Raw genomic sequence first — 22,792 nt, forward strand, 5'->3', positions numbered from 1 at the left:
AGAGTTTGCGGGAAAAACGATGAATGCCACATTTCTATTAAGGATTACATAATGATCTAATTGAGTCTATAACTGCAAGATGTAGTGCTGTTTCTATAGAAAATAAAGGAAAGGATTACTGTATTCGTGGTGATAATTCTCCTTTTTACCATTTTTCATAAGAACAGCATTAAATTTCGCAGCAATCCATTGAATTAGATAATGACAGAAACCTTAAGAAAACTGTGACATTCATCGTTTTTCCCGCAAACTCTTCATATTTATTCTGCGTTTAATTTCCTCCCGAGTATCATTTATATTTGTTACTGTTGCTCCCAGGTATTTGAATTTTTCCACCTCTTCAAAGGATAAATTTCCAATTTTTATATTACCATTTCGTACAATATTCTCGTCACGAGACATAATCATATACTTTGTCTTTTCGGGATTTACTTCCAAACCTATTTCTTTACTTGCTTCCAGTAAAATTCCTGTATTTTCCCTAATCGTTATGATTACTATGGTAACAATTTTAATGTTGGTCTATTTTGCTAGTCCCTCTATGTTCGAAAGCGCTTTTTTTGATGAAATCAGCATAAAACAAAATATTCTTAAGAAAAAAATATCCGTACTAACTGACGATGTGTTATATTTATGTCATAAAATGTAAAGACCTTCAAGACAATGTCATTGTCGTAAATCCAGGTAATTTTCAGGAAGTTACGGTTACCGGTCCTTGTGAAATGTCGCGAAAAAGGAGACGTCATAGGTTTCGCTTTCCGCGTGTAACAATGATTGTGTTATCACCGAATGACACATAGACCTACGTACAATACAACTAGACTTGTGTTCTTATCATCCAGATCTCAAGCCAGCATTAGTTGAAGCTATCGGTCAATGAGGCAGCAATTCTGTTGTCTGTTTGCAAGGACTGCGAAGTGCCAGTCAGAATTCTTAGTGCAGTGTGTACGGACACGGAGCTACTCATCATGAGGTACGTCACACCTCGACATTTCTTGTGAAAGTGTGATAAGTAACCTATTTTGTTCAGATGGCGTTTAATTTATTACACAAGGTTTTTTTCTTCAATGAAAGTGGAGAAAGTGAATCGGATTAAGAAATTGGTAATTTTATTGAAGACTGAATATGGTAATCGATGAAAATGCTACAAACAAAACTTATGTTAGATTATTTTTGCTAGATTATTTTACGACGCTTTATCAACAGCTTAGGTTATTTAACGTCTGAATGAGATGAAGGTGATAATACCAGTGAAATGAGTCCGGGGTCCAGCACCGAAAGTTACCCAGCATCTTATGTTAGATAATAGATATTTATTTGCATCATTAACCATACAAAATACAGATTGAGAAGTCAGATTTACATAAAGTTAAAACAATATTATTTCAAACTTAATATTATCGATTTCGTGAACACTGTAGAGTCGGTTCGTGAATAATTTGTTTTTCACTGACATCTTATTTCTGATATGCATAGATACAAAATGATGAATTTTACGTGATATGTATGTAAAACTGTTAAATGCAATACTATACTTGATCTTTTTAAATATACAGGGTGGAAATGAAATAATCCTGCAGATTGAAAGGGGCGTTAGGGTACACTTAAATGAATAGAAAAACATTGTACATCTTGATTACACAACTTTTAACACTATATCGCTTAGGAATAATATATGTATATATAGGGTGATTCACGAGGATTTACCGTCACTTACGGTGCTTATTTACGAAGACATTCTGAGCAAAAAATGTCATATAAACATTTGTCCTAATCGCAATATTTTCAGAGTTACATTAATTTGAAGTTGTTAGTAAAATATCTTTTTTCTTTAGTTTTACGGTTAAAAAATATTACAAATAGAGAATGAATTATTCAGAAGTATCATTTCTTTAATTGGCTAGTGTTCTGAAGCTAAAAATGTGTTGTCAGTTGCTTTGTACAGATTTTCCTTTTCAATTTTTAACTAAAAATGACATCATTCTTACGCACTTATCATAAAAATTGTTACAAATCATACGACTTTAGGAACTTGATTCCTTACAGTTTAATTATGCATCCTAATGTACAATCTTAAAGAATTTACAAGAGTGGCGTGATTTGCAACGACTGTTGTGATAAATGCGTCAGAAAATGTAATTTTGTAGTTAAAAATCGGGAACAAAAGTTCTGTACGAAGCAACTATGGAATTGACAACACGTTTTTAGCTTCAGAATACTAGCTAATTAAAGAAATGATACTTCTGAATAGTTCATTCTTTATCTATTTATTTATTTTTTTATTTTATTTAAATTCAAATATACAGAATAAAGAAATATAATTACAAAAACAAACAAAGAGAAATACAAATAAAATAATACAAGCAATATAAAAAGAAGATACAGTAGTATTAACAAAATTTGAGACCGAATGAGCAGCGCTCGTGCTCGGTCGCAGTTCACATATAATATTAAAATAAAAAATAATAATAATAATATAAATAAATAAGTAAAATAAAATAGGAACTAAAATATAATTACAGCGGCAATGAAATTAAGTATATAATATAATATTAACACTAGAGAAGAATAATATCGCACGTGAAAAGTAGGATTAATATATATTTCAAAATTATAGAATACAAATATAATATAGGTTGATTAATTCATACACATAGGCTATAAATTTATTTAATCAAATTTAAGATATTAACACGTTTCTAATTTTCTTGTTATATGTTAGTGGGTTACATGTTAGAAGTTCTGGGTGTAATTTAGTTAAAGCATTGTACAACCGAGGGCCAAAATTTATGCTATGCTTTAGACCAGCAGATGTGAGACATTTAGGTTCTACTAATGTTGAATTAATATTTCGTCTTGTGTCATAATTGTGTGTCTGTAATACAAACTTATTACGATTTTTATGATAAAATTTTAACAGCGTATACTTATAAATTTGTTCAATATTAAATACATTAAATTCAGAATAAATTAATTTAGTTGGATAATCGAAACGTTTCTTCAAACAAATTTTAATTATTCGTTTTTGTAGTAAATTTAACGGACTAAGATTAATTTTTGTACTTCCACCCCAAACAATTATACCATATTGAATGATAGACTGAATAATGGCCAAATAAACATTTCGTAAAACTCTAATAGGTAAGTAGCATCGAAGATTAACGAATTTATAAATTGTTTTACGAAGCCTCTTACAAAGATAAGTAATGTGATGAGGCCATTTTAAATTCTGATCAATAATGATACCCAGATATTTGACATACGTGGCTTCTTTCAAAGGTGGACATTTACGACTTTTGGGATCTAAACAATTTTCACTGTGTATTATTAGTCTATATTTATCGCTAAATTTTAAATTTTGAACACTGGCAGCTGTTAACGAAAAAGGAACTAAAGTTGATTTAGATATATTTAAAGAAAGGAAGTTGGAATTAAGCCATTTTTTAACAATGTTAGCACCTATATTAGCATTTCTATATGCTTCCTGCCAAGAAAAACCACTGAAAATAACTACTGTATCATCCGCATATGAATATATAGATCCATTAAATGTTTCTAAATTTATATTTAGCAGATCATTAACATATATTAGAAATAAAATAGGTCCCAAAATTGTTCCTTGCGGTACACCTATATCAATATATTTGTATTCACTAAATTGATCTTCAATTTTGGTCATTTGCCTTCTGTTACTAAAATATGATTGGAATAATTTTAAAACTATACCTCTAACTCCAATAGTATGTAGTTTGTCCAAAAGTAAATTATGATTGATAGTGTCAAAAGCTTTCCGTAGATCCAAGAAAATACCCAAACATTTGTTTCCGATATCTAGTTCATTGATAATTTTTCCAGTAACATTAATAAGAGCATCATCAGTAGAAATATTATTGCGGAAACCAAACTGATTTTTAGAGAGGATTTTATGTTTTTCTAAATAATTTATTAATCTATTCTTTAAACATTTTTCAAGCAATTTGGAAAATGTTGGAAGTAAAGATATAGGTCTATAGTTATTTAAATTATTTTTATCTCCAGATTTGTATATTGGAATTACTATGGCACATTTCAAAACATCTGGGAATATACCTTGCACAAAACATAAGTTAAAAGTATGAACCATGGGTTTTAATATATATTTGATACTAATTTTGAAAGTATTATTCTTAATTCCATCTATACCAGGAGCAACATTATTTTTTAACTTCTTAACCAAAATAATAATTTCATCTTCAGTTACAGGGAAAAGAAACATGGAGGAAGCTAAATGTTCATCTTGTGTCTCATTTTGTAGAGAAGAGTTAAAATTTGACTTGTTAATGTTAGAAGTAACTTTGTGACCTATCTCTGAAAAATAATTATTAAATTCGTTTGCAATCTCTTTTCTGCAATTTAATATTTCACCCTTATCGTTTTTTAACTCCTTGATTGGCTGTTTATTTTGTACATTTACATCTGTAGCTTCATTTATAACTTGCCAGAATTTTTTAGGTTCATTTTTGAATCTATCAAATTTGGATTCATAATATTTAATTTTCGTTTTTCGAATGATAAGAGTTAACATATTTCTATATGATCTGTAGTAATTTTTTAGTTGTACGTTACTTGGATTCTTTTTAACTTTTAAAGCAAGTTTGTCTCTTGTACGAATAGAATTAATAATGCCGGCTGTGATCCAGGGTTTTATTTTCTTGGATTTATTAGAAATTTTCTGATTACTGTTTATAATAGTATGTTTATCTATATACTTTATGATTAAATTGTAGAAAATTTGAAAACAGGCATTGGCATCATTACAATTATAGACCGACTCCCAGGTTTCTTTTAGAAAATCTGTAATCAAATCAGGATAATTAATTTTTTGCATATTTTGTGATGAGAGAGTAACAGACGGCCTGGAATTGTATTCATTGTTAGACATTTTTAATAAACTAAAAACAATATAGTGATCGGTAATAGCACTAGATAGAACGCCAGGTATGAAGCTATAATATTCTTTTACTCTTAAAACTTAAGAATAAAGGTATTTTACAAACAACTTCAAATTAATATAATTCTGAAAATATTGAGATTAGGACAAATGTTTATATGACATTTTTTGCTCAGAATGTCTTCGGAAATAAGCTCCGTAAGGTAGGGGGATAAATCCTCGTGAATCACTCTGTATATATATATATATCTATATATATATATATATATATATATATATATCCCTAAACAAATTAAGTAATTTGCATGGTCTTTCACGGATTCAGCAATATATCGTTGCATTTGAAGGAGTCTGTATTTAAAATCTTTAATGTCAAAATCTTCGCAAATAAATTTAACATGTAAAATTATAGTATTCAAATCAAGCTTTCAGGTATAACTCCCTGTAAAGTTGATTTGAATAGTGTGCACTCAATGTTGGTAGCTTGACGGTTGTCAGCCCACTTTGAGGTCTGTGGATATAGAGGGGAAAAATTGGATCGATGTCTGGTAGAGTTCCAGGGTAGCTCAGTTGGTAGAGCGTTGGTACGTTAAACCAAAGGTCCCGGGTTCGATACCCGGCCCCGGAACAATTTTTCCCTCGAAATTATTTAAAATTATAGTGTTGACTTTTATTTTATACTTCTTAGGCACACCCCACATCTAAACCTCAACAAGCAACTCAATTTCAGAATACACACACTTTTTGACTCCACATTACACTACACAAACATACCGCTATAGGAAACGCAATCAGAAGGCGCGAAGATCATCCAGTTCTGATGATAGCCCACCAGCTGAAACTAGTCAACAAGGTAATCTAGTTAATTAACACGTGAAAGCAAATACTTTATATTCCGAAATATTATTATTTATAAAATGGAGTAGATACATGAATTCCTATGTCACTGTGATACACCCACGAATTCGGTTATTATCGGTGAACGGTTAAAAAAAATATCAGTCTATGTATTGTACTCAGTGGACTTGGTTCAGTGTGTTACAGATAAAAACAAAAAGAGCAGATTGGATTCTCAGAAATCATTTTCAAGGCTGCATAACTTATCGTGGACAGGAAATGTTGATGTTGTGTGTTAAATAGATACCTATGTTTTTGCTAAAATTATCATTAATAAAAAAAATAACATAAAATCTGTAATTGCTCAGAATTGTCTCAATCAATTTTATCCCTAATTTTTCATGCATAAGATAAACTAATGTCTCTACACGTAATTGTTTCAGAGAAAGTAATTATCTAAATAGATACGTTTGCAATCTAGAACATCTTGTAACTAATTTCAAGAGTCAAATTGTAGACGTTTAAGCTTAATTCATGATTGATGATGGTAAAAGATATATCTTGAATAAAATTGTTATGTAGTTCGCCTCCCGTGGTCCACCAAGAGCAACGCCTAATAGCGGCTAAAAACTACAGCTTCGGAGCGTTTCTCACTAGATGGGACACTTAGAGGAATAATATAATTCAAGTGCCTAAAATTACAAAAAAAAAAAAGTTTATGATGTACGCCTGAAAACAGGTTTCACTTAGTATAGGCAAGTAACAGCCCGCTTAACGGTAGTTCAACGCATCAGTTTTTGACAATAAAATTTCGCGCCTTATAGATTACATTATACAAATGTATTTTATTGGAGACTGAAACACTTGGCCACGTACTGGGGTTCTGTAAAAAGGGAGAGCTACTGCGTAATAACAGACACCATCGTGCCCGTACAGCAACTGCCAACCTGTTAAGAAACAGAGGATGGGAAGTACATGAGGAGATTCATTGTGTGTCTGAAGACGATTCTCATAGAAGAGTCGATATAATTGCCATCAATAGAAGTCAGAAAGCGATGGTCTTAGGCCCTACGATTTGCTTTGAACGAGACACGAATCAAGCATTGCAGATAAATGATGACAAGCGAGCTAAATATCTAACTTGGCTTCCATACCTCAGTGAACAATATGGCATTTCGTTTTACAACTGGGATGTTACAGGCTTACTATTTTCGAGCGAGGGGTTATTTACCAAAATTTACATGTAATATCCTTAAATCCTTTAAAATTCCCTTTTATGAGGTTCAGAAGATTGTAATGGAAATTCTGAAGGCCTCTCTTCAAATTCTACACTATCATTTATATGTTAACACGTAAATTTTAGTTTTAGTGTACAAATCGAATCATTATTTTGCTCGTTTCATTTCCCTTTTTATTTTATGTTTGTTAATTCCGGATCCCAGTGGTCAACCTCACTTAAGGACGGATGATTTAAAATAAATCTTAGTAGTAAGTGCTAGAAATATTGACTATCCTCTTTAATGCACAGTTCACATCTTTTGTAAGGATTTCTAGACGCGCTGGATTTTGTCTCTATCGATAGAATTGAAGCATCTCTTCCCATCTTTTCTTGGGTCTTTCTATGTCTCAATGTCCTGATGGTTTGTAACTATTGGTATGCTAATTTTGGAAGCCTTGTTTGATCAATATGATATTGGTGTTGTTTCCAATTATTTCGATACTGTTGGATTTTATCATGTATGGAATATATCTGTAATTCATTTCTGATATCTTCGTTTCATATGTGACGTAGTCTCGTGCAGCCATTGGTCCTTCTCAAGAAAGTCATTTCTGCACTCTGAATTCCACTATTAATAATTTAATAATAGAATTCAGAGTGCAGAAATGACCGGTCTGCATAGGAACTCCCTGTACTTACAAATACATGTATATAACAGATAAGAATTATATTTATGCTTATTCTATTATTAAACTAGTTTGTAATATGTGTATGTTAAGCTTCAAAAACTAGTTTTGAATTTTTTTCTTTCACTGTTTGAACATGAATGAAACTAATTTCTTACATGTATAACAAGTGTAAGAAGTTAAATGTACATTAATGAAACTAATTTTCGAAGTATGAATTATATTTAAAATTGTTTCAAAGTGTTGTTGTATATCGACAAGTCTAATATTTAAATACAGATTATGCTTCAAATTACGATATTATTTATTTTAAGTTGTCTTATGTGGCTGAAGATGGATTTTAAAATACAAGTTACTATCATTAATGTGCTCGTGAATTTATTTTTATTTATCACAAGAAGTGGATTATGTTGTCTATTATCTGAGATAAGAAGATACAAATTTTATCTTTGGCAATGACGAAATCTGATTAAAATGTGTTATTCTTAACAGCTTCTGTGCTGACATGCAATGCACTCATATTTGCGATGTTTTATCGGTTGTATAAAATTATGATGTGAATAAGCACTTTGAAATATTTTCTAGTTCATTATACACTACATATTTTACAAAATTTGAATTAAACCGTGATGATTAGGCTTTCGGATTGATCTCAGTTCTTGCAACCAACACAAATTCAAGTGCCAAGTTACTTTCAAACTGTTTTGTCGAATTAAAATCCATAAATCCACTTTTTTAAATGTGACAAATATGGTCAATGTATGTACAGAGTGGTTATATAAAACTGTGCCTACTTAAGCAGCTCTGGAAGAAAAACTATTGATCGGGGAAACGTGAAATTTAATGTAAACATTTCGGAGGACATGCAGAAGACAAAGAGAGAATATAATCGAAATGATAGCCGTCCAAATCTTGGATTTAAAATATCGGCATCCTAATCAATTCAAATGAACAAAAAAGAAAGTGTAAATTAATGTTAAAAAATACATGATGAAATTTTAAAAAAGAATATTCTGCGACAAGATTTGGTAGCTATCAAAACGATAAAAATTTATTGAAAATAAATAATATACATTGAATATTATAAAGATGAATAGAGATGATGATTGATGATGTTCAATGAAGATTTTAAAATTGTTGATGCAATTGTCTGAAGAGTCTTACCAGGAACCTTTGATTTTCTGAGGGTCTCCAATGTAAATTTGGAAATTGTTCCTCGCGCACCAAACATAAGTCCAATGACATTCCAATCTTGAATATTATATTTATGACTGAGATCATCACAGCATGGAAGATAAATAACGCGTTTCTCTTCATGTACCTGCTTTGGTTGATCTTCATTAATTTCGAACCTTACAGTGGGGTCAAGAATGAGACCAGTTTTTTTTACCTCTGTCAATTATTATGATGTCAGCACGCCGTGTAGATCCTTCCGTACAAAGACATTGAACTTCCTCATATACTTCGTATTCACCATGTTTCCTTAATCTGTTAGCAATTATTGAGCGGACTGTGTTATGTCTGTCAATTCGCAGTAATTCGCCCTGAGGGCAGACACCTAGCACGTGGAGTAACGTTTCATGCTCATTGCATTCATAAATAATTTGGGAACGTCTAAAAACAGTTGTACTCAAAACATAGTAGCTTATTTTCCTGTAGATCTGGAATGTAGCAATTCACAGTAAATTTCGTCCGTTACTGTTGCAAGTCCTTGGCCCTTGGGCTTCCATCTCTTCTATGATATAAGCGCATAACCACAGCCCTTATAAGCCCATAGTCTGGAGCACCGTTCTGCATGAACCATTCTGGTCTTTTTTATTACCAAATCCAATTCCGGCAATGAGTTATAATGACAGTGAAATGTGTTACATTGCCAATGAAGTCAATGAGGTGAGAGTAAAATGAATGCAAATCTGATAGGCTGTATTTAGATATACTTAGTGTGATAACCTAGAGAGTTTGAAATTGAAAATCCACACACTATTAGGGAAAACGCGGGAACTTTACTTGAAGCAAGTAAGGAGAAGACAAAGTATATGACTATGTCTCGTGACCAGAACGCAGTACGAAATGGAAATATTAAAAATGGAAATTTATCTTTTGAAAGGGTGGAAAAATTAAAGTACGTTGGAGCAGCAGTAACAAATATGAATGACACTCGAGAGGAAATTAAACGCAGAATAAATATGGGAAATTCCTGTTATTATTCGGTTGAGAAGCTTTCGTCATCTAATCTGCTCTCAAAAAAGCTGAAAGTTAGAATTTATAAAACAGTTATATTACCGGTTGTTCTGTATGGTTGTGAAACTTGGACTCCCACTTTGAGAGAGGAACAGAGGTTAAGGTGCTTAGGAAAATATTTGGGGCTAAGAGGGATGAAGTTGCAGGAGAATGGAGAATGGTACAGTAGTGGCAAAAAAAAACCGGACCGCCCTTGTAGATGATTTCAGAGCCTTGTTCACTCCAGATCACGACAGACTGGTAACTAAGACTTCCGTGGTTCGAATCCTGCCTGGGAAGGAAACTTTTTTTTTGTTCCTTATTCAAATTTATTCCCAATACTTTTCGATTGCTGGTAAAATTCATGTTCTGGGAATAATAAGTTAATTAAGTAGTAAAATACCGCTTTAATCGAAAAGTATTGGGAATAAATTTGAATAAGGAACAAAAAAAAGTTTCCTTCCCAGGCAGGATTCGAACCACGAAAGTTTTAGTTATCAGTCTATCGTACTCTGGAGTGAACAAGGCTCTGAAATCAGCTACAAGAGTCGGTCCGGTTCTTGTTGCCACTACTGTACACAACGCAGAACTGCATGCCTTGTATTCTTCACCTAATATAATTAGGGACATTAAATCCAGACGTTTGAGATGGGCAGGGAATGTAGCATGTATGAGTGAATACTGAAATGCATATAGAGTGTTATTTGGAAGACCTGAGGGAAAAAGATCTTTGGGAAGGCCGAGACGTAGATGGGAGGAAAATATTAAAATGGATTTGAGGGAGGTGGGATATGATACTAGGGACTGGATTAATCTTGCTCAGAAGAGATACCGATGGCGGACTTACATGAAGGCGGCAATGAATCTCTGGGTTCCTTAAAAGCCATTTGTAAGTAAGTAATGTCTATAATTAAGTTGACATGTCCTAATACCACCTGTGGAGCACCCTGCTCAACGACTCTGTCGGTAAATTGGTCTACAAAACTTGCTTCATTTGATTGAATAATGAACAGACAAGTACCCGCCATTAGTAAAAAAAAATCCTAAATTAGATTCATATAAAATTAATGTAATTGACATAGATTGACAGGTTATAGGGTAAACTAGGGTCTGTTGGACAGTCGGGCTTGTTGGACACTCTGTACTTTAACGTGTTACCACGCCACTTGTGGGCACCACATTCAGCTACAAGTCAATGACGGAAGTAGGCACGAGTGGGGCTACTTCCGTCATTGACTTCTAGCAGAATGTGGTGCCCACAAGTGGCGTGGTAACACGTTAAAGTACAGAGTGTCCAACATGCCCGACTGTCCAACAGACACTAGTTTACCCTATGTGTTTTAGCTTCGAAATGATTTTTCGGTTATGATGGCAGGATTAAGGTACAAAGTAGTAGTAGTAGTAGTAGTAGTAGTAGTAGTAGTAGTAGTAGTAGTAGTAGTAGTAGTAGTAGTAGTAGTAGTAGTAGTAGTAGTAGCAGCAGTAGTAAACATCATCATCACCATCACCACTACTTTATGGTCATTATAAGGCCGTATGGCCTTAACTCTGTCAGGTTAAATAAACCATTTTTACTATTATTATTATTATTATTATTATTATTATTATTATTATTATTAACATCTTTCACCTACTTTCTTCTACTTCTTTCTCAATTCACGGATTAGACTAAACCAGTGATTTTCAAACTTTTGAGGTCCACGATTCTCTTGAACTCCACGTAATTTCCCGTGTTTCCCCTTGTTATACTTGTAAAAATAGTTTCATTACGAAGCGTTATTTTTTTTTACCTTTTTTGTGCCTTCCTTTTAACGGATATTCTTAATAGATTTCTTGAACAGAAAATTATGAAAATGGCCGTCTATATATCTTACTAAGAAAAATCAAATATTTAGGTAATATTCTGTGTAGGAATGATTCGGCAGTTATGAAAACATGTATCTTTTGTATGAAAGCCGCTAATTGGAAATCGAAATGGCTGAAAGAGCTGGAAAGTGAAATAAACAGATCAGGTCTAAATTGGCTATGGAGAGAACTAGGGTCTATAAACACGAAAACCATTGGAAGAATAGTAAAAGATGGGGCAAACGAAATTTCAAGACAAGATATTTTTAGTAATATGAAAGACCTAGGATCACTGAAATACTATAGGGAGGTGAAGCAGTTTTGGGAAGAGGAAGAATATGTTAGACTAAATTCAAGGGAAGAGAGAACAGGAATGGCATGGTGGAGATTAGGTATCTGGAGACTCAAGAATAGGAGAGGGAACGTAGAGAAGGATAAATGTCCTTTGTGTGGACTAGCTGAAGACGCAGTGGATATTGCGTTAAAGTGTCAGGCAACGAATGATTTGAGAAATAGTTGCGTGGATAAAAAAATTCTACAAATAAACGCTATAGTAGCTTATAAAAAATGAATGGTCACCTAAACGCAAGCAATCTGCATAAATTAAGAAAATTTCTGTTTAGAGTTAAAATTAGATGGGAAGAGAAAGTCAAAGCTCTAACGGAGATGGAATTATAAATGTTGAGTAGTTACACGATAAGAAACTACGAAGAGTAGTCAATGAATGTGTATTTATTTACACTGCAAGTGGGCAAGCACCCGGTGGCAGTGGTATATGCAATATTAACAATACACAGTTAAAATGATAAGCTATACACAATAAAATTTATAATACATAATACAATTTACAACACATATACAATTTTATACACAATACAATAAGAATACACAATACAATTTAACACAATAATAATAAAACATAAAATAAAACACCTAATTTTACAACACAACCTACATGATTATGTATAGGTCCTACATAAGTTTCAATAGTCTTTCACTTTACTCTCATCTCATTCCCTGTAGTGGCACTATGACGCATTTCACTGACACTTTAGCACACATTTCACTGACACTCTGTAACACATTTCACTGACACTATAGAATACATTTCATTGACGCTATAAATTATCACTGATCGGAACTGTTCCCTGCACTGTAAAACCATAACTTCACTGACTCACCTCGCTTCACTGATACAACAGTTCAAATAAGTCAAATAATTGCATTCTTATGCATACTTATAAACAGAACTACATTTAAACTAAATATTTCTAGTCTAAGGCCCTCTTACACGCTATTTTTAAATAATTTACAATTCAAACCAAGGAAGTAAACTCGTCAGGCTAGATAAATACATGTCACCTTAAAAAATTGAATGTTGAATGTCACCTTAATTTTAATTTTCACTTTATACACAACTCTTTAAATTATTCTTGAATCTCCTTAAGGAAGGACAGCCCTCAAAGACCGCTGCAGGTAGGTCATTCCAATAATTTATAGTTCTATTTAAAAATGAGAATTTACCTACATCCGTTTTCTGTTTCCTACATTTGATTTTAAAATCATGATCGTTCCTACCATAGTACGTTGGCTTTTCTAACCGAGCCGTTATGTCTACCCATGCTTTCTGACCTAGATGTGCTCTATACAATGATGTTATTCTAGTTTTCCTACGTCTGTTTTCCAAAGTTTCCCATTTAAGTTCTTTTATCGTATCGTTCCCATCTTCTCTTTCACCTTTAACAAATTTAGCTGCCCTATACTGGATTCTTTCTAAGGAATTTATCTGATATATTCTATAGGGATCCCAACACGTAGTTCCGTATTCCATTAACGGTCGCACTAATGTTAGATATGCTATTTCCCTCGATTTGGGGCTAGCCTTTCTCAAGATTCTCATAATAAAGTGAAGTGCCCTCCATGCTTTGCCTGTAACATTATCAACATGCTCTCCCCAAGAAAGTTTGGAGTTTAAATACACTCCTAGGTATTTACAACATTGTTCTTGCGGAATTACAACACCACTGAATTCGTAATTAAGACTAGTCTCCTCTCGGGTTTTACAAAATGTTATAGATTTACTTTTAGAACCATTTATTTTCATCCTATGCTTTAACGCCCAGTTGTAAATGTTATTCAAGTCTGTTTGAATAGACTCTACATCTGAATTATTTCTAATCTTTCTATAGATAATGCAGTCATCTGCAAATAGCCTCACATTTGATGTAATATTCTGGCATAGGTCATTTACGTATATTATAAAGAGTAATGGACCCAGAACGCTGCCCTGTGGCACCCCTGAACTTATATTTCCAATTTCCGATATTTCATGACCTACTCTAACTCTCTGGGTTCTACCTTTTAAGAATTCTTGGATCCATAGCACCACTCTTTTATCTATTCCTAGCCTACTTAACTTATCTAGTAATATGTCATGTGGCACCAAATCAAATGCTTTCGAAAAGTCAATCACAACTGCATCGATTCTTCCGCCTCTATCTACCTCTTCAGCTAGATCCTGAACCAGCGACGTAATTTGACTATCACATGAGAAGCCTTCCCTAAAACCATGCTGGCGGTTGTAAAACCAGTCTTTCGCATTTAGAACATGACGAATATAATCCGATATCAAATGCTCCATGACTTTACATACGACAGATGTAAGGCTAATCGGTCTGTAGTTTCCGACATCTAATTTATTTCCACCTTTATGTATGGGTACCACTATAGCTGATTTCCAGTCACATGGAATAGCTGCATTGTTTATGGAAACATGAAATATACGCATTAAGTATGGAATTATGGCCTCGGAACCTAATTTAAGAATCTCTGTAGCAATACTATCTGGTCCTCGAGACTTCCGATTTTTTAATTTCGTTATTCTCTCTCTAACCCCTTTGGAAGTTATTTTGAAAGTCGAATTTGGTTCACATTCACGGTCTGTGACACAACCACTCCTATCAGCGGGGTTATTATTATTATTATTATTATTATTATTATTATTATTATTATTATTGAAAACCGAAATGAAATAGGAATTTAATAAGTCGGCCTTTTCTTTGTCATCAGTTATACTTTCTCCGTTCTGATTTCGTAAAAGCACTACTCCTTCATTTTTCCCTTTTCTCCTGCGTACATAATTATAAAACTGTCTCCAATTGTTACTTTCATCTTCTTTTAAAATAGTTTTTAGAAAATTTTCCTGAGCTAACCTTTTTTCACACTCAAGTTTCTTAATTAATTCGATATATTTTTCCCAATGCTCATGGCTCCGTTTACGTTTGCTAAATGCGCGCCTTGTCTTTTTCTTTAAGTAGCGAATATAATTAGTGTAATATTCTGGGTCCGGATTTTTCTTAATTATTTTAGAAGGTACACATTTTACTAATGCCTCGAAAATTATACACTTAAATTTATGCCACACATTTTCCATATTTCCTTCAGTCCTTAGAAAGTCATCATGCTTTTGTCGTAGAAACGTTTGAAATTCATGGACATCGGTTTTGTTAAAATTCCAGACAGACAGTGGACTTGACCTCGGATTTACTGTGTTTTTCCAGAAGATTTCTAATAAGACGCTATTGTGATCACTTATTTTATGAAGACTTTCAGAGTTGACAAAGAGAGAGACAGGTCTTAGTAGGTAAACATCTAAGAGAGCATTGTCACGCGTCGGACCATTTACTACCTGCTTGAAATCTTTACGCCAGATCAATTCATTAACAAGGGTCTGTGCATCTGAATTTGTACCTGAAATCCCGTTCCAGTTAATTTTCGGGAGGTTTAGATCCCCAGCAATTACTACGTTTCGGTCTTCTGATACTGTATTAAGATATTCATTTAGTTTGTGCAAAGTTAAATTGTTTAATTCACTGGGTGGTCTGTAACATGCTATTACATCTAAGGTTTCCCGCCCATTTCTTATCTGAACATTCAATATTTCAACTTCCTCATGTATCCACAGAAGATTGCTACTTATTTCTATCTTAGTACAAACGAAAACTCCCCCTCCCTTTTCACTTCTATCCTTTCTGAAGACTCTATAATCCGACCTAAAAATTTCCGAGTCATTTATGTCTTCCCTAAGCCATGATTCCGTCTCAATTATTACATCTGGATTATAAACATCGACCAAGTTCCAAAACGGAATAAGTTTATTTCTAATACTTCGGCAATTAACCTGCAGTAGTCTTAGTACGCCTGTCCTTACTTGAACATTCTGAATCCCCGTGGCACCTCGCCGTCACTGCAGGTCTACGCTGCCCGCGGATAGGTCTTCGACCGCACCGCCCGCTGGTAGTCTCTCGACCCCTCCACCCGCTGGTAGACTCACACCCCCGCTGACCGCCGGTAGTCCCACGCCCCCGCCGTCGGCTGATGGTCCTTCGGTGCCGCTGCCAGCTGATGGATCCTCGATCCCGCCGCGCCATGTTGTAGTAACTACCCGCGCGAAGAGGGATCCCATGTCTGCAGCCCCCCTCCGATTTAGGTGGATTCCGTCTCTTCCGAAGCATCTGTCGTCTATCCAGGAATTTGGATCGACGAAACGCGCACCAAGACACTCCGCTACCCACTCGAATAATAGAATAATTCTTAAAAGAGTAGGAGTTTTAAGTAAAAGAGGTATACTTATTAGTTTATTATTATTATTATTACTTTTATCATTATTATTATTATTTTTATTATTAGTAGTATTATTATTGTAAACAGAGGATACTTATAAGTTCAAATGTATTAATTTTTTGTTATATTTGTATAGAGATTGATGGCGGATTAAGAACTGGAACACATCTAATCCGCCATGACGTGAACAAAGATTGATGAAATAAATAAATAAATAATAAATAAATAAATAAATAAATCTTACTTTGTAATAACTTAAACCTTGCGGCAAAATAAACTGAAATAGTGAAGGCATTATTTTGAAGACAGTAGTACGAATCCCTTCATGATATGCGATTATAATTATGTTAAAATGGCTTCCTTTATCGAAGATTTCGATGACGTGGGAGCCGCGCTGCTGCACAGTTTGAAAAATAAACTCTGTTCCATTTCCACTCCTATTTTCAGTTCGATTATTGTGGTTGAATTGGAAAACCTAATTAATTCTGTGAGCATTACGAAATTCGTGATTTACTTGCACGAGAAATATTCAACAGACTTTTCAGTAGTCAAAATAAACTTTTAGCCTTCGAGTGTATGAATATTTCACTAAAATATGAGATAACTTGAGCCATGAAAGCCTGCAAATCCGTTTTCCCATGTAATCTATGACGTAGATAATGAGTCATGTTTTTTTACGATTCGCTATAAAACGTCACAACTATAATATTCAACGAAGCTCGAGAGATTGCTGAACGTGTATAATTAATGGTTTAAGTCAAGGAAACTTGCTCGTGGACGTATGTAGGGATATCATTATAAATTTGCTAATGTGTGAACTGAAAATACACAAAAGTTGTAACAGTGACCTGATATAATTTTTTACCGTTATACTTACTGGATTATTTAAGGCAGTGGTTCCCGACCTTTCTTGACTGACACACTTTTCTGAACACCCACAATATCGCGACACACTTATTTGTTTTTATTAATAATAATAATAATAATAATAATAATAATAATAAATATAATAAAAATAACCAATGCTCTTCTTCTGGAGAAAAAGGTGGTGGAAGTCTGTATAGAATATTTTATAGCGAACGGAGAGATGATTACTGTTCACTGCACGGGAATTTTGTCGTCTTTAACCTCTTTTTCGTCCAACTAAGACTTTCAGGGTGCTATTCATAGACATTTCGCTAGCCCGCGCTACGAGCGTGCTAAACTAGTCCCGGCTATCGACTGGTTATTTGTACAGGATTCATATCATATCATATCATATCGGTAACACTGGTTTATGAATACGAAAAACGTTAGTTCGCTGATTATTTATCCACCGGAAGTCCGCGCTAAGAATGTCTATGAATACGGCCCTCAAGGTCTAAGCGGAATTCAAAGAAAAATTATATTAAAAACATAGTTATTCACACAATATATTTCGGTTTCATGATGAAAAAGACAATTAAAGGTGCTGGAATGCCGTACGAGCGCATTCCGCTTAAAAAAAAGCACTGACAACTTCTATGTAGTGTCGGACATCCGGTAGTTAAGTCGGTGCTAACACGCAATCGAAAATTCCAAGAAAAACAAGCAGCAACTTGAGTGGCATTAGAAAAAAAAGGTATGTGTCAAAAATCTCAACATATATATACTGGATGTCCGATAAAAGATTTGTATTATCGTTTTTGAAAACTGATCTATTTAAATTATTAATGGGAAGTCTGCGCTTGGTGGGCTGCACAGAGTTTCTCTATACGTGGCCGTATGGTTGACAGGCCAACATGTAAATCATTTTGAAATTGTAGCAACCTGTTCCTTTGTTTAGACTTCACTATTTTCATGGTAGGAAATGCTGATTCACACAATTATGACGTTGAAAACGGCAGTTATAATGTATTTTTAGTTTACTCGGCACCATCGACTGATTTGACAAAACATTTCCGCATAGCAGGCACTAGGATTTTGTTTATATTCATCTCCACGCCACGTAAAACCATATTGCATCACTATACGAAACGCAGTAGTTTTTGTGAACCTTGATGGGAATTTTCACTCACATTATTTGAATGGCGACTTTGCAAAACGACTTAAGCCCCTAGAAGTAGTTTTGAGAAAATTAAAGAAAACTGTTTTTAGCCTCGCTGATCCATATATTGTTACAATATATTTTTTATATGTAAGAGATATAGTTTTATTCTAAGAATTCATACTTTTGTATTCTTCTTCAAGTCGTAAAAAATTTAATTATCTTCAGGACTTAAGTTGTTCTGCAAATTAACTTCAATCCTGCATTATAATTATTAGGTTACTGACACATAAACATGTTCAACTAAATGTATTTATACCAAAATCATAAAATAATCTTATTTCAATTGTTGAACAGCATTATTTTGAACAATTTGTTCATCATAAGAGCACAGACAACTCTCAGGAGTGTTATAACGAGACCACAGCTTAGTTTCATCTTTCAATTCTTTGTTGTCTCCCATGCTATAATGTTTTCGTAAAATGTATGCACGTCCTCTTCATCACGAATGTACTTAAGCATTTTACGAATATCTTGAATTTTGGTTTCATTGATCGGGGATAAACCACTGTGTTGGAAAGTGTGGAGAAAGAATGATGCTGAAAATGATCAAGAAGTACAAAGAGAATTGGTTGTCTCACTGGCTGAATAGAACTGCCTACTGAAGGATGCACTGGAAGGGATGGTAAACGTGAGATAAGTTCGGAAAGAATTACCAATGACTAAAGACAAAAAACAATTTTTCAGCTGAGTGTATGATTAAAATTACATATTATGTAAGTTTCTTTAGTGATTGACAGGAAAAACAACTTAAGTCCACGACTAAAGTCGTTTTACCCCTTAACCAAAAATTCTGCTGCTAATAAAAACTATACAAAAGTCGTGGATTAGAGTCATTCTATTAAACGATGTCTCTTGCACACAGTAAAATAATCATACCCTCATCTCAAAACCTCCAAAATGTGGACTTAAGTCGTTTTGCAAATTCACCATTCATTTGAATTAACACTGCTGTCATCTAACTCAGCACTTGATTCAGATTGTCTTTTTCGAAATAAAAATTTGTCCATGATAAAATCTAAATAAAGCACTTTTGATTAAATAGTCGCAATATCACCCACTCACACGTTTATTACAGAAAATAACCAATATGTTCTGACGATTCTAAACTCTGTTTATTACTACGTGGGAAGAATAAACGAATTACTAAGCATTGTTGCAGGTGTTCACGTTTCATTGATAAAGTCTCTCTCAAAATAAAATGTACCATATCAAAGACTGTAAAAAAAAGTGTTGTAAAGAGACTTTCTGGATGGCATAAAATTTATTTTTCAAATTCCAAAATTTTGCGACACATTCCTTGGGGCTGCGTGACACACCAGTGTGTCGCGACACACCGGTTGGGAACCCCTGTGTTAAGTATATCAGTGGAGGATGTGGATGACAGCTATCTAGTCACCTTATCAACGTTTATCTTGGATTACATCTACAAACAAATCTCTTGCTATCTTCATCGATCTATCATGTTCTGATATGTGATTGTTCCATTATTATTGTCTTATTTTTGTCCATTTTGTAATACTTTTTGCACTTCATAGTTCAGATGGTCATAGGAAGAAAAGTACAGAAGATAAACTTGCGAATTCTAAATGAGGCAGTATAGCAAGTGGACAGCTTCAAATACTTGGGGTGTAGTATAAGCAGTAACATGAGCTGCTGCCAGGAAGTCAAAAGGAGAATATCAATGGCAAAGGAAGCTTTTAATAGGAAAAGGAGACTAGTGAAGTGCTTTGTATGGAGTGTGGCATTGTATGAGGCAGAAACATGAACATTACGACGAAGTGAAGAGAAACGAATAGAAGCATTTGAAATGTGGATATGGAGAAAAATGGAACGTGTGAAGTGGACAGACAGAATAAGAAATGAAGCTGTGTTGGAAAGAGTGGATGAATTATTATTTCTTAGATTACTGATATCATCTTCCAACCAGTTTAATCTGGGTCGACCTTTCTTCCTCCTCTCATAAGGTTGTCCAGTCCAATATCTGTTTTTCCAGTCTACCTTCTTCCATTCTTCGTAAGGGCTGCGCCATTTTAAATGCCTCCTTTGAATTTCATCCAATACAGTAGGGCGTTGGATCACCGAAGAATATTTTAAATTCGGATTACTTTTACTACTGCTACTACTACTACTACTACTACTACTACTACTACTACTACTACTACTACTACTACTAGTATAATTTTTAAGTAGGTTATTTTAAGACGCTTTATCAACATCTTAGGTTATTTAGCGTCTGAATGAGATGAAGGTGATAATGCCGGTGAAATGAGTCCGGAGTCCAACACCTATAGTTACCCAGCATTTGCTCATATTGGGTTGAGGAAAAACCCCGGAAAAACCTCAACCAGGTAACTTGCTCCAACCGGGAATCGAACCCGGGCCACCTGGTTTTGCGGCCAGACGCGCTAACCGTTACTCCACTGGTGTGGACACTATTAGTATTGTTACATTATTATTATTATTATTATTATTATTATTATTATTATTATTATTATTATTATTATTATTATTATTGTACAATAGATTTGTATGTTCCCATTTATGCTGTTCTATATATCCATATGGTAAAACACAAAATATTCTGGTTGATATTACTTTAGTAAGTTTTTAGGTATCCATTTACGTGTCATTCCTTTACAACCTATACCAGTTAAATGGTATTCATAATCGATTAATAACTTACGAGTGGGCAGTGAACGACATAAAACGATCGAGTTCCACGGAAACAGCCGTTCAAGTGCTGGCCTCGATAACCTGATCGATAGTCCTTGTTATTTTCGTCCAAACACTGCGAGAGTTCCTCAAAATATGACACTATCGTGTATCTAACCTCTAAATTAGAAAGTCATAATCAATAAGTCTTCTCACAAAACTATAGTGAACGTGGAGTTAAATGAAATACAAGATATAGCAGATAGGTGTGAAAATGGATACGGTGAAAAGGAGAATGTATATGTATGTTTTTTCTTGTACGTTCGCTCGGAGAAAAACCAGGGGTCACACCAGTTACTGCTGTTTCTTTCGTTTCGCGCAGAGGTAGACATCACATAGTTGCTAGTTCTGTAACGACTTGGAGTGTACATAGTTTGCATTATCTGTTTAGTTTTCTTAATGTACAGTAGTGGCAAAAAAAACTGGACCGACCCTTGTAGCTGATTTCAGAGCCTTGTTCACTACAGAGCACGATAGACTGGTAACTAAGACTTTCGTGGTTCGAATCCTTCTGAGAAGAAAACTTTTTTTTGTTCCTTATTCAAATTTATTCCCAATACTTTTCGATTACAGCGATATTTTACTACTTAAGTAACTTATTATTCCCAGAACATGAATTTTACCAGCAATCGAAAAGCATTGGGAATATTTTTTGAACAAGGAACAAAAAAAAGTTTCCTTCTCAGGCAGGATTCGAACCACGAAAGCCTTAATTACCAGTCTATCGTGCTCTGAAGTGAACAAGGCTCTGAAATCAGCTACAATGGTCGGTCCGTTTTTTTTTTCCACTACTGTACATTGAAATTAGTGAAATATGTGGTGACCATGAGAGTCTGTTGAAGAGAGTGCACACCATAGTGATGACGACAATAATTGTAATGTTCGTACTTCTGTTGGAAAAGGTCATTCATTAGAGAGAAAAGCTGCACATATTACAAAAAAAAATGTTTAACTATTTTTCAGCGAAGAAGGCAAATGTGGTTCACCAATTCTTAAAACTGTTTTAAGATCATTAGTGAAGAAAATAATTTCTATAATTATAACCGAGTGTAACACTCCTAAAACGAAAACTCAGATTGCATTAGAAACAGTTACGAAATTCAAGAAATCTGATGGTTTCGGACGTGATATAATACGACGTACCATTTATGAATGTTACAACAACCACATATCCCCGACATTGGACATCATTTTAAGTGCAGTGCAAGAAAAACCACAAAGCACAGATTGCGAATTGCTGTATTGGTAAAAATATATCGAACGTGATATAATACGACACACCATTTATGAATGTTACAACAACCACATATCCCCAACATTGGACATCATTTTAAGTGCAGTGCAAGAAAAACCACAAAGCACAGATTGCGAATTACTATATTTTTAAAAAATATATCGGACGTGACATAATACGACACACAATTTATGAATGTTACAATAACAACATATCCCCAACATTGGACATCATTTTAAGTGCAGTGTAAGAAAAACCACAAAGCACAGATTGCGAATTACTATATTTTTAAAAGATATATATGACGTGACATAATACGACACACAATTTATGAATGTTACAATAACAACATATCCCCGACTTTGGACATCATTTTAAGTGCAGTGTAAGAAAAACCACAAAGCACAGATTGCGAATT

The 22,792-nt window shown here is 34.0% G+C and overlaps 1 protein-coding gene and 1 non-coding gene across 8 annotated transcripts in view; both read left to right on the plus strand.

Annotated features, from left to right (window-relative positions):
- LOC138701890 (phospholipid-transporting ATPase ABCA3-like) overlaps positions 1–22,792 on the plus strand; it is a 196,313-nt gene that overhangs the window by 30,167 nt on the left and 143,354 nt on the right. Inside the window, exon 1 of one of the 7 annotated variants that reach the window (XM_069829244.1) lies at positions 856–973. The exons of the other annotated variants lie outside the window; for them this stretch is intronic. Within the exon in view, the coding sequence (XP_069685345.1) occupies positions 969–973 (5 nt within the window). The 5' untranslated portion in view covers positions 856–968. Of the gene's footprint in view, positions 1–855; positions 974–22,792 lie in introns of those variants that run through there. 7 annotated transcript variants of the gene reach the window in all.
- On the plus strand, positions 5,486–5,558 carry TRNAN-GUU (transfer RNA asparagine (anticodon GUU)). The gene has a single exon. It is a non-coding gene; the product is annotated as a tRNA-Asn (tRNA).

The sequence above is a fragment of the Periplaneta americana genome, chromosome 6 (genome assembly GCF_040183065.1).
Source record: "Periplaneta americana isolate PAMFEO1 chromosome 6, P.americana_PAMFEO1_priV1, whole genome shotgun sequence".
In the NCBI taxonomy this organism is placed as follows: Eukaryota; Metazoa; Arthropoda; class Insecta; order Blattodea; family Blattidae; genus Periplaneta; species Periplaneta americana.